The 20,477-nt window shown below is 36.4% G+C and overlaps 2 protein-coding genes across 2 annotated transcripts; both read right to left on the reverse strand.

Annotated features, from left to right (window-relative positions):
- Nucleotides 1-1,782: 1,782 nt before the first annotated feature.
- On the reverse strand, nt 1,783-9,049 carry nedd1 (NEDD1 gamma-tubulin ring complex targeting factor). Its single transcript, XM_052119704.1, has 17 exons — nt 8,862-9,049; nt 8,221-8,364; nt 7,829-7,923; nt 7,612-7,728; nt 7,231-7,371; nt 6,872-7,101; nt 6,512-6,713; nt 5,490-5,649; nt 5,236-5,367; nt 5,046-5,090; nt 4,806-4,910; nt 3,718-3,762; nt 3,422-3,594; nt 3,117-3,300; nt 2,922-3,036; nt 2,742-2,808; nt 1,783-2,608 (listed from the first exon to the last, which is right to left on the reverse strand). Exons 2-17 carry the CDS (start codon nt 8,354-8,356, stop codon nt 2,504-2,506), a joined length of 2,052 nt encoding a protein of 683 aa, XP_051975664.1. The 5' UTR covers nt 8,357-8,364; nt 8,862-9,049; the 3' UTR covers nt 1,783-2,503.
- A 1,417-nt stretch (nt 9,050-10,466) lies between these two features.
- On the reverse strand, nt 10,467-19,976 carry sh3gl3b (SH3-domain GRB2-like 3b). The gene is made up of 11 exons (XM_052119705.1): nt 19,830-19,976; nt 14,394-14,462; nt 14,210-14,282; nt 13,975-14,118; nt 13,755-13,888; nt 12,454-12,612; nt 12,207-12,310; nt 11,982-12,097; nt 11,857-11,889; nt 11,653-11,727; nt 10,467-11,104 (listed from the first exon to the last, which is right to left on the reverse strand). Exons 1-11 carry the CDS (start codon nt 19,872-19,874, stop codon nt 10,896-10,898), a joined length of 1,161 nt encoding a protein of 386 aa, XP_051975665.1. The 5' UTR covers nt 19,875-19,976; the 3' UTR covers nt 10,467-10,895.
- Between the last annotated feature and the right edge of the window lie 501 nt (nt 19,977-20,477).

The following is a 20,477-nucleotide window of genomic DNA, read 5'->3' on the forward strand; positions in this document are numbered from 1 at the left end:
TTTTTGTGTGAACTATCCCTTTAAAATAGACTGATTTCCCCATACACTACAATAGATCTTACACTCGAAGTTATTGCATAAAAATGTAAATATATTTTAGTGTTCACAGATCACCCTGTTGTTAAAGGAAATTATTGGCAAAGCAATACAAAGTGATGTTATTCAGCAAACACTCGTCTGTCTCGTAATATCGTTTCTTCATGGTTCTGTACTTTCGTAGGTAATCCAGCACTTCCAGCTCTTTCACTACAAATTCTCCTCAGCTGATGAGTTCTTTGATCTTCTCGGGATCTCGCACATCCTTATTCTTGACAAAAGCGGCTCTCAGTCTGTCTCTGAAATATTCTGCGCCTTTTGGATACTCTCGTACAAGTAAAATCAACCTGAAAGGAAGATTTTGATTTTCTCGAGTCACAGATGTGGGAAGCATGGGATTTTAATATGGCATACTTTAATGTGTGATTCTGACAATATCATAATTTAAAATTGTGACTGAATAGTGTAATAACAGCATAGACTGTTATTTTTCCGTATTTCACGGGGAAAGACAGTTATACGTGTTTGGAGCAACATGAGAGTGAGTAAATTATGACAAAATGTTCATTTTTGAGTTAACTATACATTTAAGTACCCTATAATAATATTTAGCAATGGTGTGTCTTGTTTCCATTAGAGGCCTCTACGGTGCGGAGTATTTATCTCCCATAAACCCATAGATTTTATAAGCAGAAGGGGGCAGCGTACTCATAGTTTTGCATAGTCGCACTACCTCTCCTCGGAGTGGGTTGGCCATTTTAGTGGACATGTTAAAACTCAAACATGCTTGGCTTTAAGAGCCAAGAACAGTGATTCACCCTGAGATTAAAATGGTTACCCGTAAATACCGCATAATTGTGCATTAATTTCTATATACTTGTTACTGTGTCATATTGAAAACAATCAGTATTGCAACTTCAGCGGTCTTTGAAAAGCATGAAGTGAAAATAAACGTCCTTTTTTTTTTTTTTAATGGTTATACTTACGAATTGCTATTGCTATAATTAAAGGCAGGCACTGTACACGACATTTACGTACAACATTAAACAATACTAGTTCATTTATTTCCTGGCCAAATATTTTAGTCTATCAAAATAAAAGTCACTTAACAAAATTCTCTATTTACTCACCTCATGCCATCTCAGATGTGTATGACTTTGTTCTGCTCAGAATAAAGATTTCTTTGAAGAATATCTTGGCTCCAAAAATCACATAAAAGTAATTAATCAATATTGAAGTCCTTTAAAAAACAAACCATAAGGTGCCAATTTCAAAATGCAAAAGAGGAGATTTGAAGTAAAAAAAAAAAAAAAAAAAAAAAATATGATTTAAATATTGATTTGTTTCTCACCCACACCCATCATATCACTTCTGAAGATATGAATTAAGCCACTGGAATCTTATGGATTACTTTGTGCTGCCTTTGTGCTTTTTGGCACTTTTTTTTTTTGGCAGTTCTGGTCACTATTCACTTGCATTGTATGGACCTACAGAGCTGATATATTCTTCTACAAACCTTTGTGTTCAGCAGAAGAAAGAAACTCCTATACATCTAGGATGGCATGAGGGTGAGTAAAGGATGAAATAATTTTTGGGTGAACTATCCAATTAAAGTGCATTTAAACAAAAACAATTGTTTACACATTTTCATTCTTGTATTATGCTACCGGCATACTTTTAGTAGTACAAAGTTATTGGAGTTTACAGCTCTTCAACATAAAACCACACCACAGCAAAGCATGAAATGCAATAATTTATTTAGGCCAGTCCATAGGAACACATCTACAAAAGTGGATTAGGAGCACAGTATACAGGATAATGATTCTAAGTCAGTCATTTGCATTTCAATGCCAAATGTATTGCCAAGATCATATGAAATTTATTCAAAGGAGATGTCAAGTATTGCTGCTGATCTATAACCAGAAGAAAGGGCATTCAAGTAATCCCCATACACGCATAACGCTAAGAAATATCTAATAACATACCTACTCTATCACACCAATACAATTTTTGGCTTGTGGTTTGTAAAAATAATTGGGACAACATTTACAAGAGTAAAATTCATAAGTTGGAAAATGCACACTGAGATGTTTTGTGATTATACCACATTCAGGCTTTTAGGTCCTAAGTGCCAATATGTGTAATCTTTTTTTTTCTTTTTTCCTGTAAAATAGTCAGCATACAAAACACACACTTTTGAGAAAAAAACCAAAGTGTGTTCTCTTCCTTGCTATTTGATTTTTAAATGCATGGAAATCTTAAAAAAACAACAACCTGAAAACAAATACAAAATTGTGTGCCACTATAACAAATGCAAAGTCGAGCTATGGTCTTGAGCCAAGGTGTGCAGAGTTAAGGCACTAGTAGAAACTTATAAGCTACTCTCCGCCCTCTTTCACTTCGGTCAGTATTCTCGGACTGTCACAGGCTTCGTAAGGCATAGAGAGAGGCATGTCCATGAATGTCGTTAATAATTGGCTCGTAGTCGCTTGTTTTCTTCTCTCAGTTTTTCTATCTCCTCGACAAGTGTGTCATTCACAGAGTACTTCTCAATCAGACCGTGAATTTCATTCTGAAAAATGATTAACAATGTTAAACTAGATTTTTATACATCATTGTTAGCATGTCACAAGAACTTTCGTTTTATGACTCTTTTTAAATTTTTTATACTTGTAGTTCAACAAGACATGGTCAAACAAACTTACAAGCTGAATATAGAATTGCCGAACCATTTCCACCTGTAGATTGATAATGTCTCTATGACAGGTGTCCCTGGAGAGGGTTACAAAAATACTTTGTCAGTTTACACAAGATACTTTGGATCACTGCAATCAACCACATTTCAGATCTCTAGATTACAGTTTAATGGATGTGTGGTGGCTCACCTGAAGTCCTCCAGTGCCTCATGGATCATATTACGAACAAAGTTCATCTGAACAGAGGTGAGTGGAGCTTCATGGCCCTCAGCTCCAGAATTCATCGCTGCTACTGCTGCTGGAGCTTTAGTTAAAAACATCAATCACACATTATGTCCAATAAAAAAAAAATATGAATCCAATTTACCACACTTTAAAACATACCTGGTGTAGCAGCAAGAGAGGATCTAATGGCCGGTGAATCATAGGTAAGCTGGGTGGGCAGATCTCTCCTCTGAGCTGGCTCAGGTGTGTTAAATGGATGCACTGATTGAACCTGTGTGCTCTGAGAGGCAGGGGGTGTTGTTATAGTATCATACTCTTGCCGATTGCCATTATTCTTTTCCACCTGTCAATAATCCAGAGGCAATGAGGTGAATTTATAGATAGGAGAGGACAGAACAGCAGTATTTCTTCCGAAAAGTCCTATCAGCTCAGTTTTTTTTAATTATGAACAAAAAGAAATGGACCTTTGTGCCATTCTGTATATCTGGTTCTTGTGGTGGTGTAGTGATGGGCTCCTCCTCTTTTATTGGTGGAGGAGTCTGAACCACAGACGGACTGTAGCACCGACTGCCTGAAGTACCCAATGGGGTCTTTCGCTGGGACGAGCCACCCGGGAAATTAGGCAGGTATTCAAAATCTAGTAACAGAGTAAATACAAGTGTTTGTATTGCTGAATACAACAGTGCTGTTTGGTCATGTATGAATCATTTTTTAATGTTCCTTTTATGTACAAAACAATAGATTGAGACACAGATCATGCCTTTCTTTCCACTCGATACATCACTCAGTCTGTGGCCTTTGTAATCTAAAATGACATTATTGAAAAATGGTCAAACATTGGTGAAATGCATTGAAGACTACATATAGTGGCAAGAAAAATTATGTGAACCCTTTTTGAATTAGCTCGTTTTCTGTATTAACTGGTCATAAAATGTGATCTCATTCTTATCCAAGTATAGACAAAATAAATTTGCTTAAGTTACCAACACACAATCAGTTATAATCTTTAATGTCTTTATTGAACACATCCCATTAAACATTCACAGTGCTGTGGAATACTGTGTTGATCCTCCTTTGGCAGCAATAACCTCAACCAAGAATTTCCAGTAGCTACGTATTAGACCTGTTTAACATTCAGTTTCAATGATACATTCAAGTCTTTAGCTGTCACTCTAGGGTTCTTTTTTTACCCCATTGAGCATTCTGCGGTGTGCCCTTTGAGTCATCTTGGCTGGACAGCCACTTCTAGGGAGAGTAGCCACAGTAATAAAAAGTCTCCATTTACAGGTAATTTGTCTAACTGTGGAGAGATGAATATCTAAGCTCTTCAAGATAACTTTGTAACCCTTTCCAGCTTTATGCTAAGCAACAATTTGTGATCATAGGTCTTCTGAAATTTTCTGCAAGGCAAACTCAAAATGTTTGAGTGCTTTTTATAAATCAATGTAGCTCTAAACCACACCTCCAATATCGTTTCATTAATTGGATGCCAGGTTTGCCAACCCTTGACTATAATTAGCTTATGTTGATGTCATACCTTCACTGTGAATGTTTGAATGATTTATTCAATATGTACAACAATTTGTGTGATATTAGTTAAAACAGATTGTGTTTGTTCGTTATTGTAACTTAGATGAAGATCAAACCATATTTTAAGACAAATTTATACATAAATGCAGGTAATTACAAAGGGTACACATACTTTTCTTGCCACTGTACATCAGTCTATAAGTGAATACAAATGCGTAATATGCAATAAAATAAGAATAATTTGAGATAAAATTATGGTTGATTATTAAAAACAGATGGTAAGCTACTATATAACACCAAATAGAAATGTTCTCTCACCATCTCGCACAGGTGAGAAGATGTCCAGGCTGTTTCGGCCGACCCTGAACCTGTCTGTGCCATGTTGCCCTTCTGCCTCCCTTGAGAACACATCTATACTGCCCCCTAGAAACAACAGAGTAACCTCACAGTTAATGCCAAACAACCATTTAGCCATTTAATCATTGAACAACACATTCAAAACCTTGTGAACTCTGCCATATATGACTGAACATCGTAAATATTTTAGAAAATACCAACCATTACTTGAAGTTGGGGTATCACCAAACCCATGTGTCTTGAAACCTGTACAGTGGATGGAAAACCATATTAAGAGACCATAAAAGGCAGAAAGAGAGAGAGAGAGAGAGAGAGAGATGACAGAGAATTATTTGAAATAAAATATTTCTTTAAAAAAAAATCACACAAAAAGGACACTATGATGACTAACCATCGTTAAGAGGGGAAAAAATATCCAGGTTGAGGCTGTTTCGGCCGATACTACTAAACTTCTCCGCACTCGGCAGCTGATCTTGACTGTGCTGGCCTTCTGCTTCTCGGGAGAACAACTCCCCGGCAGTACCTACAGACAAACAACACATTCAGTATCTATAGAACCAATAACATTACAAAAAGCTATAAACAAACCAATTATTATTGATTATGGAGCTAAATCCTATATAGCCCTAAAGAGGAAAAGTTGACCTGTGATTTGGGCTTGGCCATCTCCTCTTTCTCCTGGAAATTCACCCACACTAGGTGGTACTGTAGATGTTGGAGTGGAAGGTCCCATCTGCTGACCACCCAGCTTTACAGAGACCCTCTTATTTGGGTGGGAAGACTTGCTGGATGATGTTTTAGTGGACTGTGGAAAAAGGGCTAGTTTTTAAATATGCACTGCAACCAGGGTCAAAAATTATATATTTCTTAAAGTAAAAATGTATTAAAAATATTTGCCCCTTGAATTGATTTTCAAGTGCCATTGTTCAGCTTTTAGTGGACATTTTGTTCAAAACATATAAAAACAAACTGCATGTCATCCTTATTCAGGAATGTGATCGGCAAAGGACAAAAAAGCAGGAAAAGCAGTAATCATAGGCCATATCTCGATTTCAATGTTTATTCAATACACAACGCTGCATAAACGGATAACATACCAATGTATCAGAGGCCAACATCTGCAGGTTTTAAAGAGTTTTGGATGCTTTTCTTCAACATGTAGTAACAGTAAATTCTGGTTTTACTTACTATAACACTGTTTTTTCCACATTACTGTGAAAATTACATATTTATGGATTGTGCATTTCAGTTCACCGAATTTGGAGAGTGGTCTCCCAATATCACATGTCCATTTCGATCACATCCTTAACCCAAGTTAATATCCCAATCTAAACTGGGGGAAAATTGTGTAAAGTAGACTGAATATTTAAGGTTTTATGATTTTTTAATACAAAACTAGATTCAAATGATACTTTATATTTATATTTAATATATTTTTTTCAAAAATTTGAAAGGTTTTGTTATTTGGAAATCACAATTTTAAAATTCCAGGTTCTCCATGTCTGTGGGGACCCCAAAATCATTACAGGGGCATTTTTTGCCTTTACATTTTGAATTCTGTACCATCTTTTCTCTAGCCACTATCTAAGCCTGACTTTAACTGATGTGGTGAAAAGTCAGTTCTATAAAAGCAAAACACAAAATACACGTCACAGCAGCCAATGTACCTTTAATTTGGATGTGGAGTTCTGGAAGCGAATGCAGGTAACCGAAGTCTTGTGAGCTGTGGTGATTTTGACCGGTGCACTGAGGTTGCGCAAATCATACAGGTAAATTCTGCCCTGTGTGGAGCCTACAACCAATCCAGCACCGTCCGGAGTAAAGTCGATGGCTGTAAGCGGAGAATCCACCTGCTTATTGCGAAAGACCCTGTAGAGACATACACAAATATATAAATGAGCTTTATCATCTGATCAACCGATTCAATCTGGATGTAGAAATATGTTCTTCACAGGCATTCATACTTCAATTAACAACCTCCAATGGAAAAACTGCATAGAGCCAAGCATGAAACACTAATGCCTTACATCTTGCTGGAGGTGTCATAGCAGACAATTTTCTTGTCCAGCCCCACAGTAACAAAGAGCAAATCATTGGCTGGAGAGAACGCCAACCCTGAACATGGGGCTTTGTGTGCCCCCTCAAACAAGTGCAGCTCCTTTTGAGTGTTGGCATCCCACAGTGCCACTGAGCCACTGTCAGACACGGTGCCCAGGAGAGACCTCTTCACCAGTGAGTATCTCAGATCATGAATGGGCTAAAGAGAAAAAATATTGTGCTTTTTAAAAAACGATTAACAATGGACAGTCACAAGCTTTACATGATTGGTATAGTACACTTGCTTTATTGTATGGCTGAGGAAAATGTCCTGTGCCAACAAACTCACCACATTTGGCCCATGACCAAAGGGTTTGCTAGACAGGTTGGTTGTAATACTGTGGAGGATGATATCTCCACTGGTAGAGCCTGATGCTATGTAGCTATCTCCTCCATTAAAAGACACACATGTGACTTCTTCCTTGTGGTCCTAACCAGAAAGACACAAAGGAAATGGGTTAGGATGTGGCCGATTCCACAGATTTCAGTTTTTGAATTTTTTTTGTCTCAAAACCTAATGCAGCATGATCAGTACACATAAAAATTGTGTTAAAAATCTAAACCGCCCCTCTGAGTGTCCTTTGAAACTTCCTTGATGGTATTGGAGACAGACACGCTTGTTATCTTTTATTATCTATACAGCCAAACACCATTTGAAAATGTGCCAAACCTTGAGGCTACGGTGCAACCTCTTCGTCTTTAGGTCCCAGATATTAACTGTATTATCCAGGCCTCCACTGACCAGGAACTGTGATGTGGAGTTCAGACTGACGCGGGTTTGCCTTTTCTTAAAAATAAAAGCCAATTATGAGACACACTCAAACATTAAATTACACACATTATAATTTATTTTTGAGACGGCTAATAACAAAAGGTTGTCAGCTCACCCCTTCCCCAAGCTCCATCACTACAACTGGTGAGGACTTAAGACTGGATACCACCAGTTTGTCCCCTATACTGCTGGCACTGACCAGGTACTGATCTGAACATTGTTAAGGCACATCTTTTAGCTGTAACAAAAACAACCCACTAAAAACTACCAATATTAATACACCTGCGATTTATCTCACTGTTTAATGCATAATGGCCACCCAGTCCTGTTTATGTTGGATATAAGACGAATTTCGATTGAGAACCTCATCACTACAAGACTGGGCTTGATCCTTTTTTAGTAAAAGATAACTAAATGGGAATCCCTTTCTGTAAATATGTGTAAAATGCTTATGATGCTCAAACGTCAACATATGAAGCAACAATGCCCATCAGCTTCAGAGGATACTGCTGCTGCTCCAGCACACTTGAGCCACCGGATGTGTGGCACTGTGCGGATTGAACTGCTCCATCACAGTCATGGAGGTCGAGTCCCAGATCTTCAGGCAGTCACCTGACGACACCAGCCGTGTGATGTCCTCCATAGCAACGGCTGCCAAAAGACAAAATTTGGACATCTGTCAGGCGTACACGCTATAATGTTCCTAATCACGTGAAGCTCTACAGGCAACTTAGTCTAAAATAGTCATGACATCTTATTATGCTGCACTTTAAAGTACTGCTATGATATTATTTTTACTTGTATGAACACCCACAAAAAGATGAAACCACTATTGGTTTAGATAACAGTCAATTCTTAGTCTGAATTATGCCTTAACAACAAGTACAAATGTTTATGAAGACTTCTACTAAATGAAACCAAGTTAGCAAACCAGCAATGAAGCTAGTCGAAGACAAAAGTATAATAAAATGTATTTACGCAGTTGACTTCAACAGCTAATACTGAACAAAAACGTCTGAAATAAACCATTAAAATGCTAGTTATCTAACTTGACTTTGCTTCCAATGCGCATGTACTAGTTTTTGTTTATATTGTTGTGCTAACAGTTCCTGCATTCAACAGCTGATTAGCAATAGCTAACTACTTACCCTGAGTTTAGACTACAAAAAGAGTGGAAATTCAGGAGGATATGTTTTGGTAAACACTTCACAAGACATCCACGGAGACTGAATAAATGTGTCCTTTTATTTAAGTGTAAAAATTTTCATATCACCAAAGTTTGAAAAATTCGTGGCTCCAGTAAGGAACCGCCACTACGGCGCTCTGCTGGGCTCAAAAAACAAGAAACATTCGGAAATACACCAACGCCAATGTGAAGAGAGGAGTTACAATTTATTGAGTGTCTAAGTTTTTACTCCTGAGAATATGCAAATATGCGTTTAAATGTTTGTAGCGCTGTCAAATTGCAAGAACAATTTTAATTAGGTTCATAGCCCAATACTTATTTATTTTTTAGATCAACATTCATAGCGAGAACACACAGGATAGTTTTGATCTGGGGTTAAAGAGATAGTTTACCCAAATCATAATTTACTCACTCTCATGCCATCACTGATGTGTATGACTTATTTTCTTCTACTGAACACAAATTAAGATTTTTAGAAGAGTATCTCAGCTCTGTAAGTCCATTCAATGCAAGTGAATAGTGACCAAAATGTTAAGCTCCAAAAAGCACATAAATGCAGCATAAAAGTAATCCATATGACTCCAGTTGTTAAATCTATGTCTTTACAAGCGATATAATAGGTGTGGGTGAGAAACAGATATTTATGTCCTTTTTTTTTTTAAACTATAAATCTCCACTTTCACTTTTAAAAAATGTGAAATGGAGATTTATAGTAGAAAAAAATTAATATTGATCTGTTTGCATCCAATGGATTGCATCGCTTCAGAAGACACATATTGGAGTCATATGGATTACTTTTATGCTGCCTTTTTGAGATTTTTCTCAAAAGGTCCAAATTCACTAGCATTGTAAGGTCCTACAGAGCTGAAATATTCTTCTAAAAATCTTCCGTTTGTGTTCACCAGAAGAAAATATGTCATACACATCTGGGATGGTATGAGGGTGCGTAAATAATGACAGAATTTTCTTTTCTTTTCTTTTTTTTGGTTGAACTATCCCTTTAAATTGAGTCGGAAAGGTCCCTCCACAAAAATCTTAATTTAACCCCTGGTTATGTGATGCTATGCTTTAAAGGTAGTAGGGTATTTATCATGAAACTTGTCAAGAAAATCTCCTAGTTCTTCTTTACTCCAAAACCAATTGAAATAAATATAAATATATTTTGCCTATAGAAAATTAAGCCTATATTAAGATTTCTTAATTTCTTTTTACATTCTGACATTATTTTCATGACACTTCTGTAAATTTTACACTCCAATTTTCATAACCACAATGCGGATAAAAGATAATAAAATAAAGATATATTTTAATCTGTAAAGTATTTAATTTTCAATTATTTTACTGACTGTGACTAAAGACATGTTATGTATCATCATTGAATACAATGGGAATAGTAAAAGTAAAACTTCCAGACATATTAATGAGAACTAAAGAGTGTCCTGGAAATAATGTCACAAAAATTTTTCCTAAATGGCGTCATTTTCTTCATGTAAAATTCAATTTCATAATCTTTTTGTATTGTTTTAGGATATATTTTGACAGGTTTTGTGAGAATCACCCAGTATTGCCATAATTGAGCTTCAGTGTATAATACATCTTGGGATTTATTTAAAACATTAAAGAAGTTAAAAGAAATACAAGACAATGGTAAGCACTCCTGAGAAGGAATATGTTCAAAGTTTTCCAAGTGTTTTTAAATGAAAAGTAAAAAATATTAAACACAGGCAGGTTCATAGCAACATCATGTGTGTGAACATATCGAGGGTATTTATGCTAAACATTTAATATAGCAGCGCACCAATGTACATTGCATTTAGATATTTGTAAAAAACAATTAATGAAATAGAGGAATACAAGGTTTAAGTACATGAATTTGCATAGTGATAACATACGTAGGTAATGATATTCTTCATTAACCTTGATCAAATATTTAAAGATTCTGAATCTCTGAAACCAGGAATAGTTCATGCTGTCCAGCTGCAATGTCTTCCTGCTGTCATTTTGGCAGAGGTACAAGGACTTTGACGTAGTTCAAGGGAAAGAAGCCAGACTCCCCTCTGAGCATACCCTCATACCAGTTCTCATCTATCTGGCTGGTCAGAATGATGATGTCACCTTCCTTAAAGCCCAGCTCTCTCTGGTTTTCTGGCTGGAAACTGTAAAGTGCCTGACAGCAAGGCTGATCCAATGGGGAACCACTTTCATCTAACAAACATTGACACATCCTAACTTTTAGTAAAGTTTTTAATGTTTATAAAGAATCAATATATTACATATAGAAAGAACATATAACATAGCAAAATTAAAAAACATATACAGTGGACTCAAAAAGTTTTGGACACTTTTAGACAACTAAGGAACAATTAAAATGTATTAATTTCATTGCATTAGATAACAAAATATCAAACCAAGTGGCATCTACAAACAAATAATGCTAGACCTTTTCTCAGAACTATCTTACATTTTTTAAGGACTTTCAAGAGTAAACAAGTATAGTTCATCACAATAACTATGTTTCACTAGTTTAACAACAAGAAAATGTCAAAAGATGTTTGTCTTAATTTTGAACAATATATCTATTGTATTATCATTTGAAACAAGCATCTATATTTTTCAATGTTTTACTTGAAACGTTAAATAATGCAAAGACATTTTCAAGTGGTGGCTATGAGTCCAAATTATTTTCCACTCTACACCCTCATAGTGGCAGCCATTTCTGACATCTGCATAAGTGTCAAAATGATTTTACTCACAGTTGCTAACTGGATTCACTGTAGTGTGGGTTTTCGTGGCTACCTTGTCAGGGGGGTGAATCACAACAGGAGCATCTGACAAAGAACCATTGACAGACATAAGTAGCAAACCTACTGTAGCTTGGCCTTCTTGTCTATTAAATATAAGGCTGTGTGGTACATCTAAGGGACAGATGTGTATCACACAGTTTTTAAAATACTTACATTTTTCACTCAAAGCTTCAGTAACCTCAGTAGCTGTGGTACATAATATAATATTTTAGACCAAGAAGCATTTACATGTTCCAAGACTCTTTCAGTCTACATAAGAGAACAACTAAACACTACACCTGATGACTGTCCAGAAGAACAAGTGGAAACCCCATAAATATCTGTGTAGCACATTGTGTTTGCAACTGATTTTGATGCAAATTCCCTCTTGGGTTGATTGCTTGCATCTGTTATCCTATAGACAGGGACAAAATAATAGGGCACCCACAGTAATCAAATAAAAAGATCCAAGAACTAAAATTACTAGGAGGAGTTGAGGTCTATGAACAAATCATGATTCTAACCTGGTCTGCAAATTGCTCCTGAGATTTTCTAGAATCTGGCATGACTGGCGGTGGTAGTCTATTATTGCTTCTGTGAGACCTGAGAGATATTGCATCCGTTCTGCCTAAAACACAATAAATGCAATCAACAATGCATTGGAAAACAAGGTCTGACTGAGTTAAAAATATACAAATGCTTTTAAAGCAGTATTGTAAGTACTGTAAACAAAGAACTGTATTTGGTGGACAAAATGTCATATTGGCTTACATCTTTCTCTAAGAGGATAAACATGCTTCTCTCAGCCAGATCTTTGGATTCTTCAAACTTCTCGAATGCCTTCTTTATCTCAGAGTCTGCAATCTTTCCTTTACGCCTCTTCTTGTAATCAAAATCTAAACGACGGCCTTCAAGTTTTCTTAAATGGTACTGACAATCAGAAAAAGAAAGTTCTTCGTTGAGTACAACATTTCTTTAAATGCATATAAGTGTCACTTATATTCATGTTGAATGAAACTAAAGCAACACAATTCTAGAGCATTTTGTCAAAACTGGATTTCATTGCGTTCTATCCATTTCCATTTGTAAAATGGAAAAAAACCTAATCTATTTGAGTTGGGACTACATAAATCTTAATGTAGCACTGATGAAACATGGCAGGTGCTTTGCATGGGACTCGATAGAGAGACAGTAAATGTTAAAATTGATTGTTATTTTATGTGTTTTTGTGTAAGAAGTTACTTTGAGATGACTCATTTTGTTGAGTTTACCCAATCCAACTAGGTTCTTTCCACACAAAATGTGTTTGTGTTGATTACATTGTAGTTTTAAGTTAAGAAAACAAAACTACTTTCAAACATGAGAAACCACTGTCCACGACTGAATCAAGTTCAGCCAAAGAGATCTTTTTTTGAATGTTGAATGCAAGTAAAAAGAATACAATCAAATGATTGCAATTAATCAAACACCAGGGAGGTGCAATCTATCCTATTTAATGACTGGTGACTCAGGTTTCAATACCAAATACAACCCTTGAACTTGAGAGTTACTGATGTAATAATCCCCTAACAAAGGACTTCCCAACTTGTTGTCAGCTACACACCTATGATCTAAATTATTTAATTAAAATACCCTTGAGATTTTCAGTAATGTTACCCTTTCAAAATATACATTTAAATAAGAAATGAACATTTGTGAAATGTCTAGTTATTTTTCTTAGTATTTTTATGTTTTAAACAATACATTCCCAGGGAACACAAAAACTGATGAAAAGATAAAATGTATACATTGAATACACTGTTAGTCGCTTTAGATAAAAGTGCAAAATGTAAATCTCATAATCCCCTCTAGGTGTTCAAAAGCCCTGATTGGGTAACCCTTCCCTAACATAAATGCATATTTTGAGGAAGGTGCCTAACAACACTTTTATCCAGAGTAACCGTCCCTGCAATTAGTATGCTGTGAAAAAAAGAAACGCATCTGTAATTAACAGGAAATCTAAACTTTTTGAAATAACCCAAAGAGGAATCCTAGTTACATTATGCTCATTTAACAACATTATGGCCCCATACCCCAATTTCCTTCAGTTCTTTGTCCTGTAGTGACTGCAGAGGATCAATAAAGGTTTGCTTCACTCGGATATCCATACAGTCTCTTGCCTGGGCTACTTGTTTCAACGCCTCTCCCATTTCAATCAGAGCAAAACCTACAGTTGTAGAAATATCAAAACTGCTATTTTGAAATCTAGAATCAAAAACATCATTTCCGTTTCATTCGTTGTCTCTAACATACCAAAACCAGACTCAATTCCAAGATCACAGCCATAGCGGAGCATACAATCTCCAAGAATGCCCTCAGTCTGTGGATATCCGACAGCCTTCATCTGCCCACGTATTCTAGAGACTGTGTTGAGCATGCTGAGTTTTGCTCTGTAGGCTAGAAGTCAATAATAACTGCATGATTAAAAATAAATCATATTAATTAAACTTTAAAGAATGACCTTTAAAAATCATGGTTTATTTAATACCTGGGTTTGGCTGAAGATATCCTATTGTTTTTGGAACAAGGTCAAGAATCAATTTGTGAGTAATATCCGTTTTCTACAATAAAGCAACCAATAAAATACACAATGAAAAAGCATTTTTAATGCGTCAAAGTCATTTATTTTTCAATTCAACATAATTTTTTCTTTATTCATGTATTATTCATACCCTTTCCATATTGAGGAATTCTTCATCCAGTTTTGTCCCTTCAACCCCATTGATCTTTTCCTTTAGTAACTGGAAGTATAAAACAAAGATGAAAAAAAAAAAGAAACAACTTATTTGTTTTCAATATGTCAGCACAGAGTGGGCTTGACAAAAAAAAAGCACATGTGAAATAAGTTAAGAAAATGTACAGTTGACCATACTTAGGTGATTTGAAACAAAAGCCTTAACTCTTTTAGCTCGGATGGGCCCACAGCTTTTAAACACTGCATTTATGCATTATGATCAGAACGGAACAAGTGCTTAAAAATTTGTAGACAAAAAGTGTTCTGTTTTGATAATTTATTAATAATTTTGCACTGTAAAGTACATATTATTCTAATCTGTAAAAACCTCAAACTGTTGGATAGCTCTCAGAGAGCTGAATACCACCAGCTTTTCTTTGTACTCAAAGTCCATTTGTTACAACGAGCCCACATACAACATAATCAGATGTATAGATCATATAATAATCCACACAGTACAATGTGCACTTAGCACATAATGTGCTATCTGGCTATTAACACATTATCATTCCTGGTGCAGATGACTTAATTGAATTTATGTAGTACATTGTCCAGCATCATGGAACGCTAATCCAATTGTATCAAGCCTTAGGTATACTTTAATTTTGACATGTACACTTAGCGTCTGGTAAAACGTGAGCCTGTCAAAGTATACTCCCATATAACTATGTGTGCATAAACAGGTGTTGGTGCATGCGTGCTATGACTACTATGAGTCACCAGATTTTCTCTTCAGGAGTTTAGACCCATAAAATTGATTTTATATTCCTTCAGATTCCAGCTATACTAATGCAGGTACCTCTAGACCTCCTCACACATGCGATCTTGACTTGTACATCCACTGTTGTTGTTTTAACTTCATGTCCTCATGTTTAGTAGCGATTACATATAGCACTTCTTTATAACAGCAACGGCTCAAATGTACAGGTGAAACTCGAAAAATTTGAATATCGTGCAAAAGTTCATTAATTTCAGTAATTCAACTTAAAAGGTGAAACTAATATATTATATAGACTCATTACAAGCAAAGTAAGATATTTCAAGCCTTTATTTGATATAATTTTTATGATTATTGCTTACAGCTTATGAAAACCCCAAATTCAGAATCTCAGAAAATTAGAATATTACATGACATCAATAAAAAAAAAAGGATTTTAAATACAGAAATGTCGGCCCTCTGAAAAGTATAAACATGCATATGTACTCAGTACTTGGTTTGGGCCCCTTTTGCATTAATTACTGCCTCAATGCGGTGTGGCATGGATGCTATCAGCCTGTGGCACTGCTGAGGTGTTATAGAAGACTAAGATGCTTCAATAGCGGCCTTCAGCTCTTCTGCATTGTTTGTCTCATGTCTCTCATCTTTCGCTTGGCAATGCCCCATAGATTCTCTATGGGGTTCAGGTCAGGCGAGTTTGCTGGCCAATCAAGCACAGTAATACCATGGTCATTGAACCAGGTTTTGGTACTTTTGGCAGTGTGGGCAGGTGCCAAGTCCTGCTGGAAAATGAAGTCAGCATCTCCGTAAAGCTTGTCTGCTGAAGGAAGCATGAAGTGCTCTAAAATGTCCCGGTAGACGGCTGCGTTGACTCTGGACTTAATAAAGCACAGTGGACCAACACCAGCCGATGACATGGCTCCCCAAACCAACACAGACTGTGGAAACTTCACACTGGACTTCAAGCATCTTGGATTGTGTGCCTCTCCATTCTTCCTCCAGACTCTGGGACCTTGGTTTCCAAATGAGATGCAAAATTTGCTCTCATCAGAAAAGAGGACTTTGGACCACTGAGCAACAGACCAGTTCTTTTTTTCTTTAGCCCAGGTAAGACGCTTCTGACGTTGGAGTGGTGGTGGCGTAGTGGCTAAAGCACAGGGCTGTTAATCAGAAGGTCGCAGGTTCTAACCCCATGGCCACCACCATTGTGTCCTTGAGCAAGACACTTAACTCCAGGTTGTTCTGGGGATTGTCCCTGTAATAATTGCACTGTAAGTTGCTTTGGATAAAAGCGTCTGCCAAATGCATAAATGTAAATGTAGGAGCGGCTTGACAAGAGGAATATGACATTTGAAGCCTCAGTCCACTCCTTGTGAAGCTCCCCCACACTTTTGAATGGCCTTTTCCTGACAATCCTCTACAGGCTACGGTCATCCCTGCTGCTTGTGCACCTTTTTCTTCCACATTTTTCCCTTCCACTTAACTTTCTATTAATGTGCTTTGATACAGCACTTTGAGAACATCCAACTTCTTTTGCAATTACCTTTTGAGGCTTTCCCTCCTTGTGGAGGGTGTCAATGATGGTTTTCTGCACAACTGTCAGGTCAGCAGTCTTCCCCATGATTGTGAATTCAACTGAACCAGACTGAGAGACCATTTAAAGGCTCAGGAACCCTTTGCAGGTGTTTTGGATTAATTAGCTGATTAGAGTGTGACACTTTGAGCCTACAATACTGAACCTTTTCACAATATTCTAATTTTCTGAGATTCTGAATTTGGGGTTTTCATAAGCTGTAAGCCATAATCATAAAAATTATATCAAATAAAGGCTTGAAATATCTTACTTTGCTTGTAATGAGTCTATATAATATATTAGTTTCACCTTTTAAGTTGAATTACTGAAATTAATGAACTTTTGCACGATATTCAAATTTTTCGAGTTTCACCTGTAAGTATTGCCATCTTGTGGATCCACTTTTTAGTTCAACAATGCGCATTTAGAAAAATCGGGCTATGCTACACTCTGCTGATGACGATATTTGAGTCACGTGTCCTGCACGAGCATCTGCATCTGACTTAAGTATACTTTGGGCTTTAGGATTCAGATCGATGCAACCAGAGGTGAAAGTCATCCAAATATGGGCAGAGAGGATTGTTCACTCTAATTACATATGGTCAAAAGGAGATGGAGCCAAGTACATGACAGATTCAATGATGGCACAAATGACACAGAATGGAATCTTGTTACTCATGCCTTCATGCTTTGGAGAGAAAGCATGCCTTTAGTTATTGTTGCATTTGTAATTAGTTCTTATGCACAATTATTATGTTTTATTTGTTTGGAGAGGCTTTTGGACACTTGGAAACGTTTTTGGACACTAGGAAACTAATTTGTATAATGCTATATCTTGATTGCTTTGTTGTATTAACACAACATTTTACTCAGTTAAATGTGCCATGATTTGGAACTGATCATAAGCAGTTTTTCGGAGCTACGTTATTTATACCCGGAGAAATATAATATCACATTAGAAAAAAAGTATGGTTGGCTCAAGTATTTTTTTTTTTTTTTTTCAGCAGTTTCTTAGACTGAGAGTCTCATAACTCATAATAATCTATTTCATTAAAAATATTTATAAGTTTTCTATAAAACTACCAAACAATTGACCCTCTGTTTTTTTTTTTTTTTTGTGTAGAGTTTTAAGCCTTTATTTTTTGGCATGCCACTAAAACAGGAAATATTTTAAAACACCTTCAGAGCTTTAAGGTTTTTTTTATTATTATTTTTTTAATATTATTTACACAAAGTCCAACTACATAAGTAATCTTCATAACTATGACATAATGGTATTAAGAACAATACAAATAGACGAGGATCATAGTTTCCTTAATGGTTTAACTGCAATCTTTACATTACGAGAATGATAGTTTGATCACAACACAATTCAGGTGAACAGAGACACATTCCCAAACAAAACCAGGAAATCCACAGACCTTGCCATTTTTAACACATTGTGATGACAGAGAATCGGTTTCCTCTAGTCTGTAAGAAAAAAACTGTTTATCAAGTTCAGTGATATTGCCAATGCTTCTACCATGCTAAGAGGATTAAAACTAGAAAGAATGACTAGAAAGAATGTGACCATGGAAACTTTTTAATAATCATACTTAGTGGCTTGGGACCTCAACTGTCCCTAATGCACTGTAAACAAAATCTATGCAGGAGTGACTGCTCAGTCTCTGCAAGAGATTTCAGGAGAATTTATTATCCACAATAAACTCGATATGAACAAAAACATTAGCAGATAGGAGATGGACTTTGTATCCAAGAAAAAGACAACACCCCTGTGCGTGTGTCTCACTAGCTTTCTTGTCAGCATACTCCTTCTTGCAGCTCACCTCACCTCTGCAGTAATTCAACCCAATAGGCCTGACACAGCAATGCAAGGTGACGGGCAAGTTTGATTACATAGGTGAGCTGAGCACCAGAGTGACTTCTAGCATGCCAGTACTGCAATTTCTCTTTATAAAACAGATAGTTTGTGACCCCAAATTCTGATTAGATGAGCTGTGTTCATAGCCATTGTAAAATGACTATAAAAGCACACCTGGCATAGCACATTTAAACAATATGAGAAGCCATGCTATATTGTGAATATAGTTATGTCTGAAGGATTTTGTTAGGGACAACGTGAAGCAGAATAACCCCTTCAGCCATGACTATATTCACAATATGGCACAGCTTCAATTGCCTTACTGCTATCAAAAAACGGTTACCACATACTAAAAATATGAAGTACACAAATGTTTACGTCGACAGCACTTGTGGCATAATGTTGATTACCACAAAAAAATTATTTTGACCCGTCCCTCCTTTCCTTAAAACAAAAACAAAAAGCAAAACTCTGGGTTACAGTGAGGCACTTATAATGGAAGTTAATGGGGCCAATTTTTGGAGGGTTTAAAAAGGCAGAATGTGAAGCTTATAATTTTCTAAAAGCACTTATATGAATCCTTCTGTTAGAACTAGTGTACTATTTGAGCTGTAAATTGGTTAGGATCATCATTTTTACAGTCAATTTATAAGTATTAGGTTTTACAGATTTGTCACCATTGCAGCTAAGTTGCAAAATTAGCTAACATTACACAGAAAATTTTATTTTCTCTAAAATCATGCGAACACACATATTGTTTATGTCTTGTGGCTATTCTTTTTAAAAAGTGAACATTTTGACATTTACAGACTGGCTCCATTCACTTCCATTGTAAGTGCCTCATTGTGACCCAGATTATTTCTTTTTTAAAGAAACTTAGGGACAAGTCAAAAATAATTTTTGTGTTAAATAACATTATGCCAAAAAAGCTGTCAAATGAGCTTAACTTTTATTAATACCGGAATATTTCTTTAACTGGGCCATTACATCAGGTCATATATATATATATAGTTGGTTTCAGCCTGAAAAGTGACGCACTGAGAAATGTCAGCTAAAATATCCAAGCCGTCAACAAACGTAGCAAGAGTATTAAAAGTCTTTAAAGCACGAATTAAATCACTGTTAACGATGTTTATGCTTAACGCTGAATCAGTTGAAAGAAATGGCTCGAACACGATGACATATATCTTGTTTGAATCGTCAAACGAAAGCTTCGCATTACCTGACTGGCTTTGTGAAACTGTTTCTTCAATCCGGCCACTGACATCCTTATCCTTCACCCTGAAATGTTTAATATGAACTTGCGTGTCGGGATGGTTCAGTGTCCAGTTGTGTACTATCACTCGTGAGTGCACACAGCTCTCCACCCTCTTCCGTCCGTCGCAATGTATCCTGTTATAAGCTCATTGGGACATTGCCCAGATTTGATTGGTGGGGCTGTACTGAGATCCTGCAGCTCCTTGAGGTCATTCGGTAAATGTAATGTATCTATTGCAAGAATTTGACTTTCATGGACATAAAGGTTGACCCAGAGCACAGGTTCAGAAGATATAGGGCAAAAAGTAGTGTTGGCCTACATAGAGGCATCTCAAATGTATTGTTTCTCTAAATAGCTAGCCTATATAACAGAATATGACCAGTGATGGTTTTTATTTTAAATCGAAATATCCATTTACATTTATTAATCTGTTCAGATCTGACAAGATGCTTTTCTCCAACTTAATGCATTCAAGGCATGGCCGTAGCTAATGGGGTTTCAGGCAGTAACAATTCTAGTGGACCAAATGTCCAAGGGGGGCCCACGACTAAGACAAAACTGCATTATTTTAATTGATAAGAGGCCCAGGGCAATATATAGTCAGGGGGATTA

This window comes from Xyrauchen texanus, chromosome 46 (assembly GCF_025860055.1).
Source record: "Xyrauchen texanus isolate HMW12.3.18 chromosome 46, RBS_HiC_50CHRs, whole genome shotgun sequence".
Lineage (NCBI taxonomy): Eukaryota > Metazoa > Chordata > Actinopteri > Cypriniformes > Catostomidae > Xyrauchen > Xyrauchen texanus.

Excerpts from the sequence above, each read along its gene's own strand:
- nedd1 (XM_052119704.1), bottom strand. The coding sequence starts at position 8,356 with ATGGAGGACATCACACGGCTGGTGTCGTCAGGTGACTGCCTGAAGATC. Across the intron at positions 7,102-7,230 it reads TTGGTCATGGGCCAAATGTG|CCCATTCATGATCTGAGATA; the intron begins GTGAGTTTGTTG and ends TTTTCTCTTTAG. Across the intron at positions 3,037-3,116 it reads CTCTCTTGCTGCTACACCAG|CTCCAGCAGCAGTAGCAGCG; the intron begins GTATGTTTTAAA and ends TTTTAACTAAAG.
- sh3gl3b (XM_052119705.1), bottom strand. The coding sequence starts at position 19,874 with ATGTCAGTGGCCGGATTGAAGAAACAGTTTCACAAAGCCAGTCAG. Across the intron at positions 14,463-19,829 it reads AGTTTCACAAAGCCAGTCAG|TTACTAAAGGAAAAGATCAA; the intron begins GTAATGCGAAGC and ends TTATACTTCCAG. Across the intron at positions 11,728-11,856 it reads TGAAGCTTTGAGTGAAAAAT|ATGCTCCTGTTGTGATTCAC; the intron begins GTAAGTATTTTA and ends GTTCTTTGTCAG.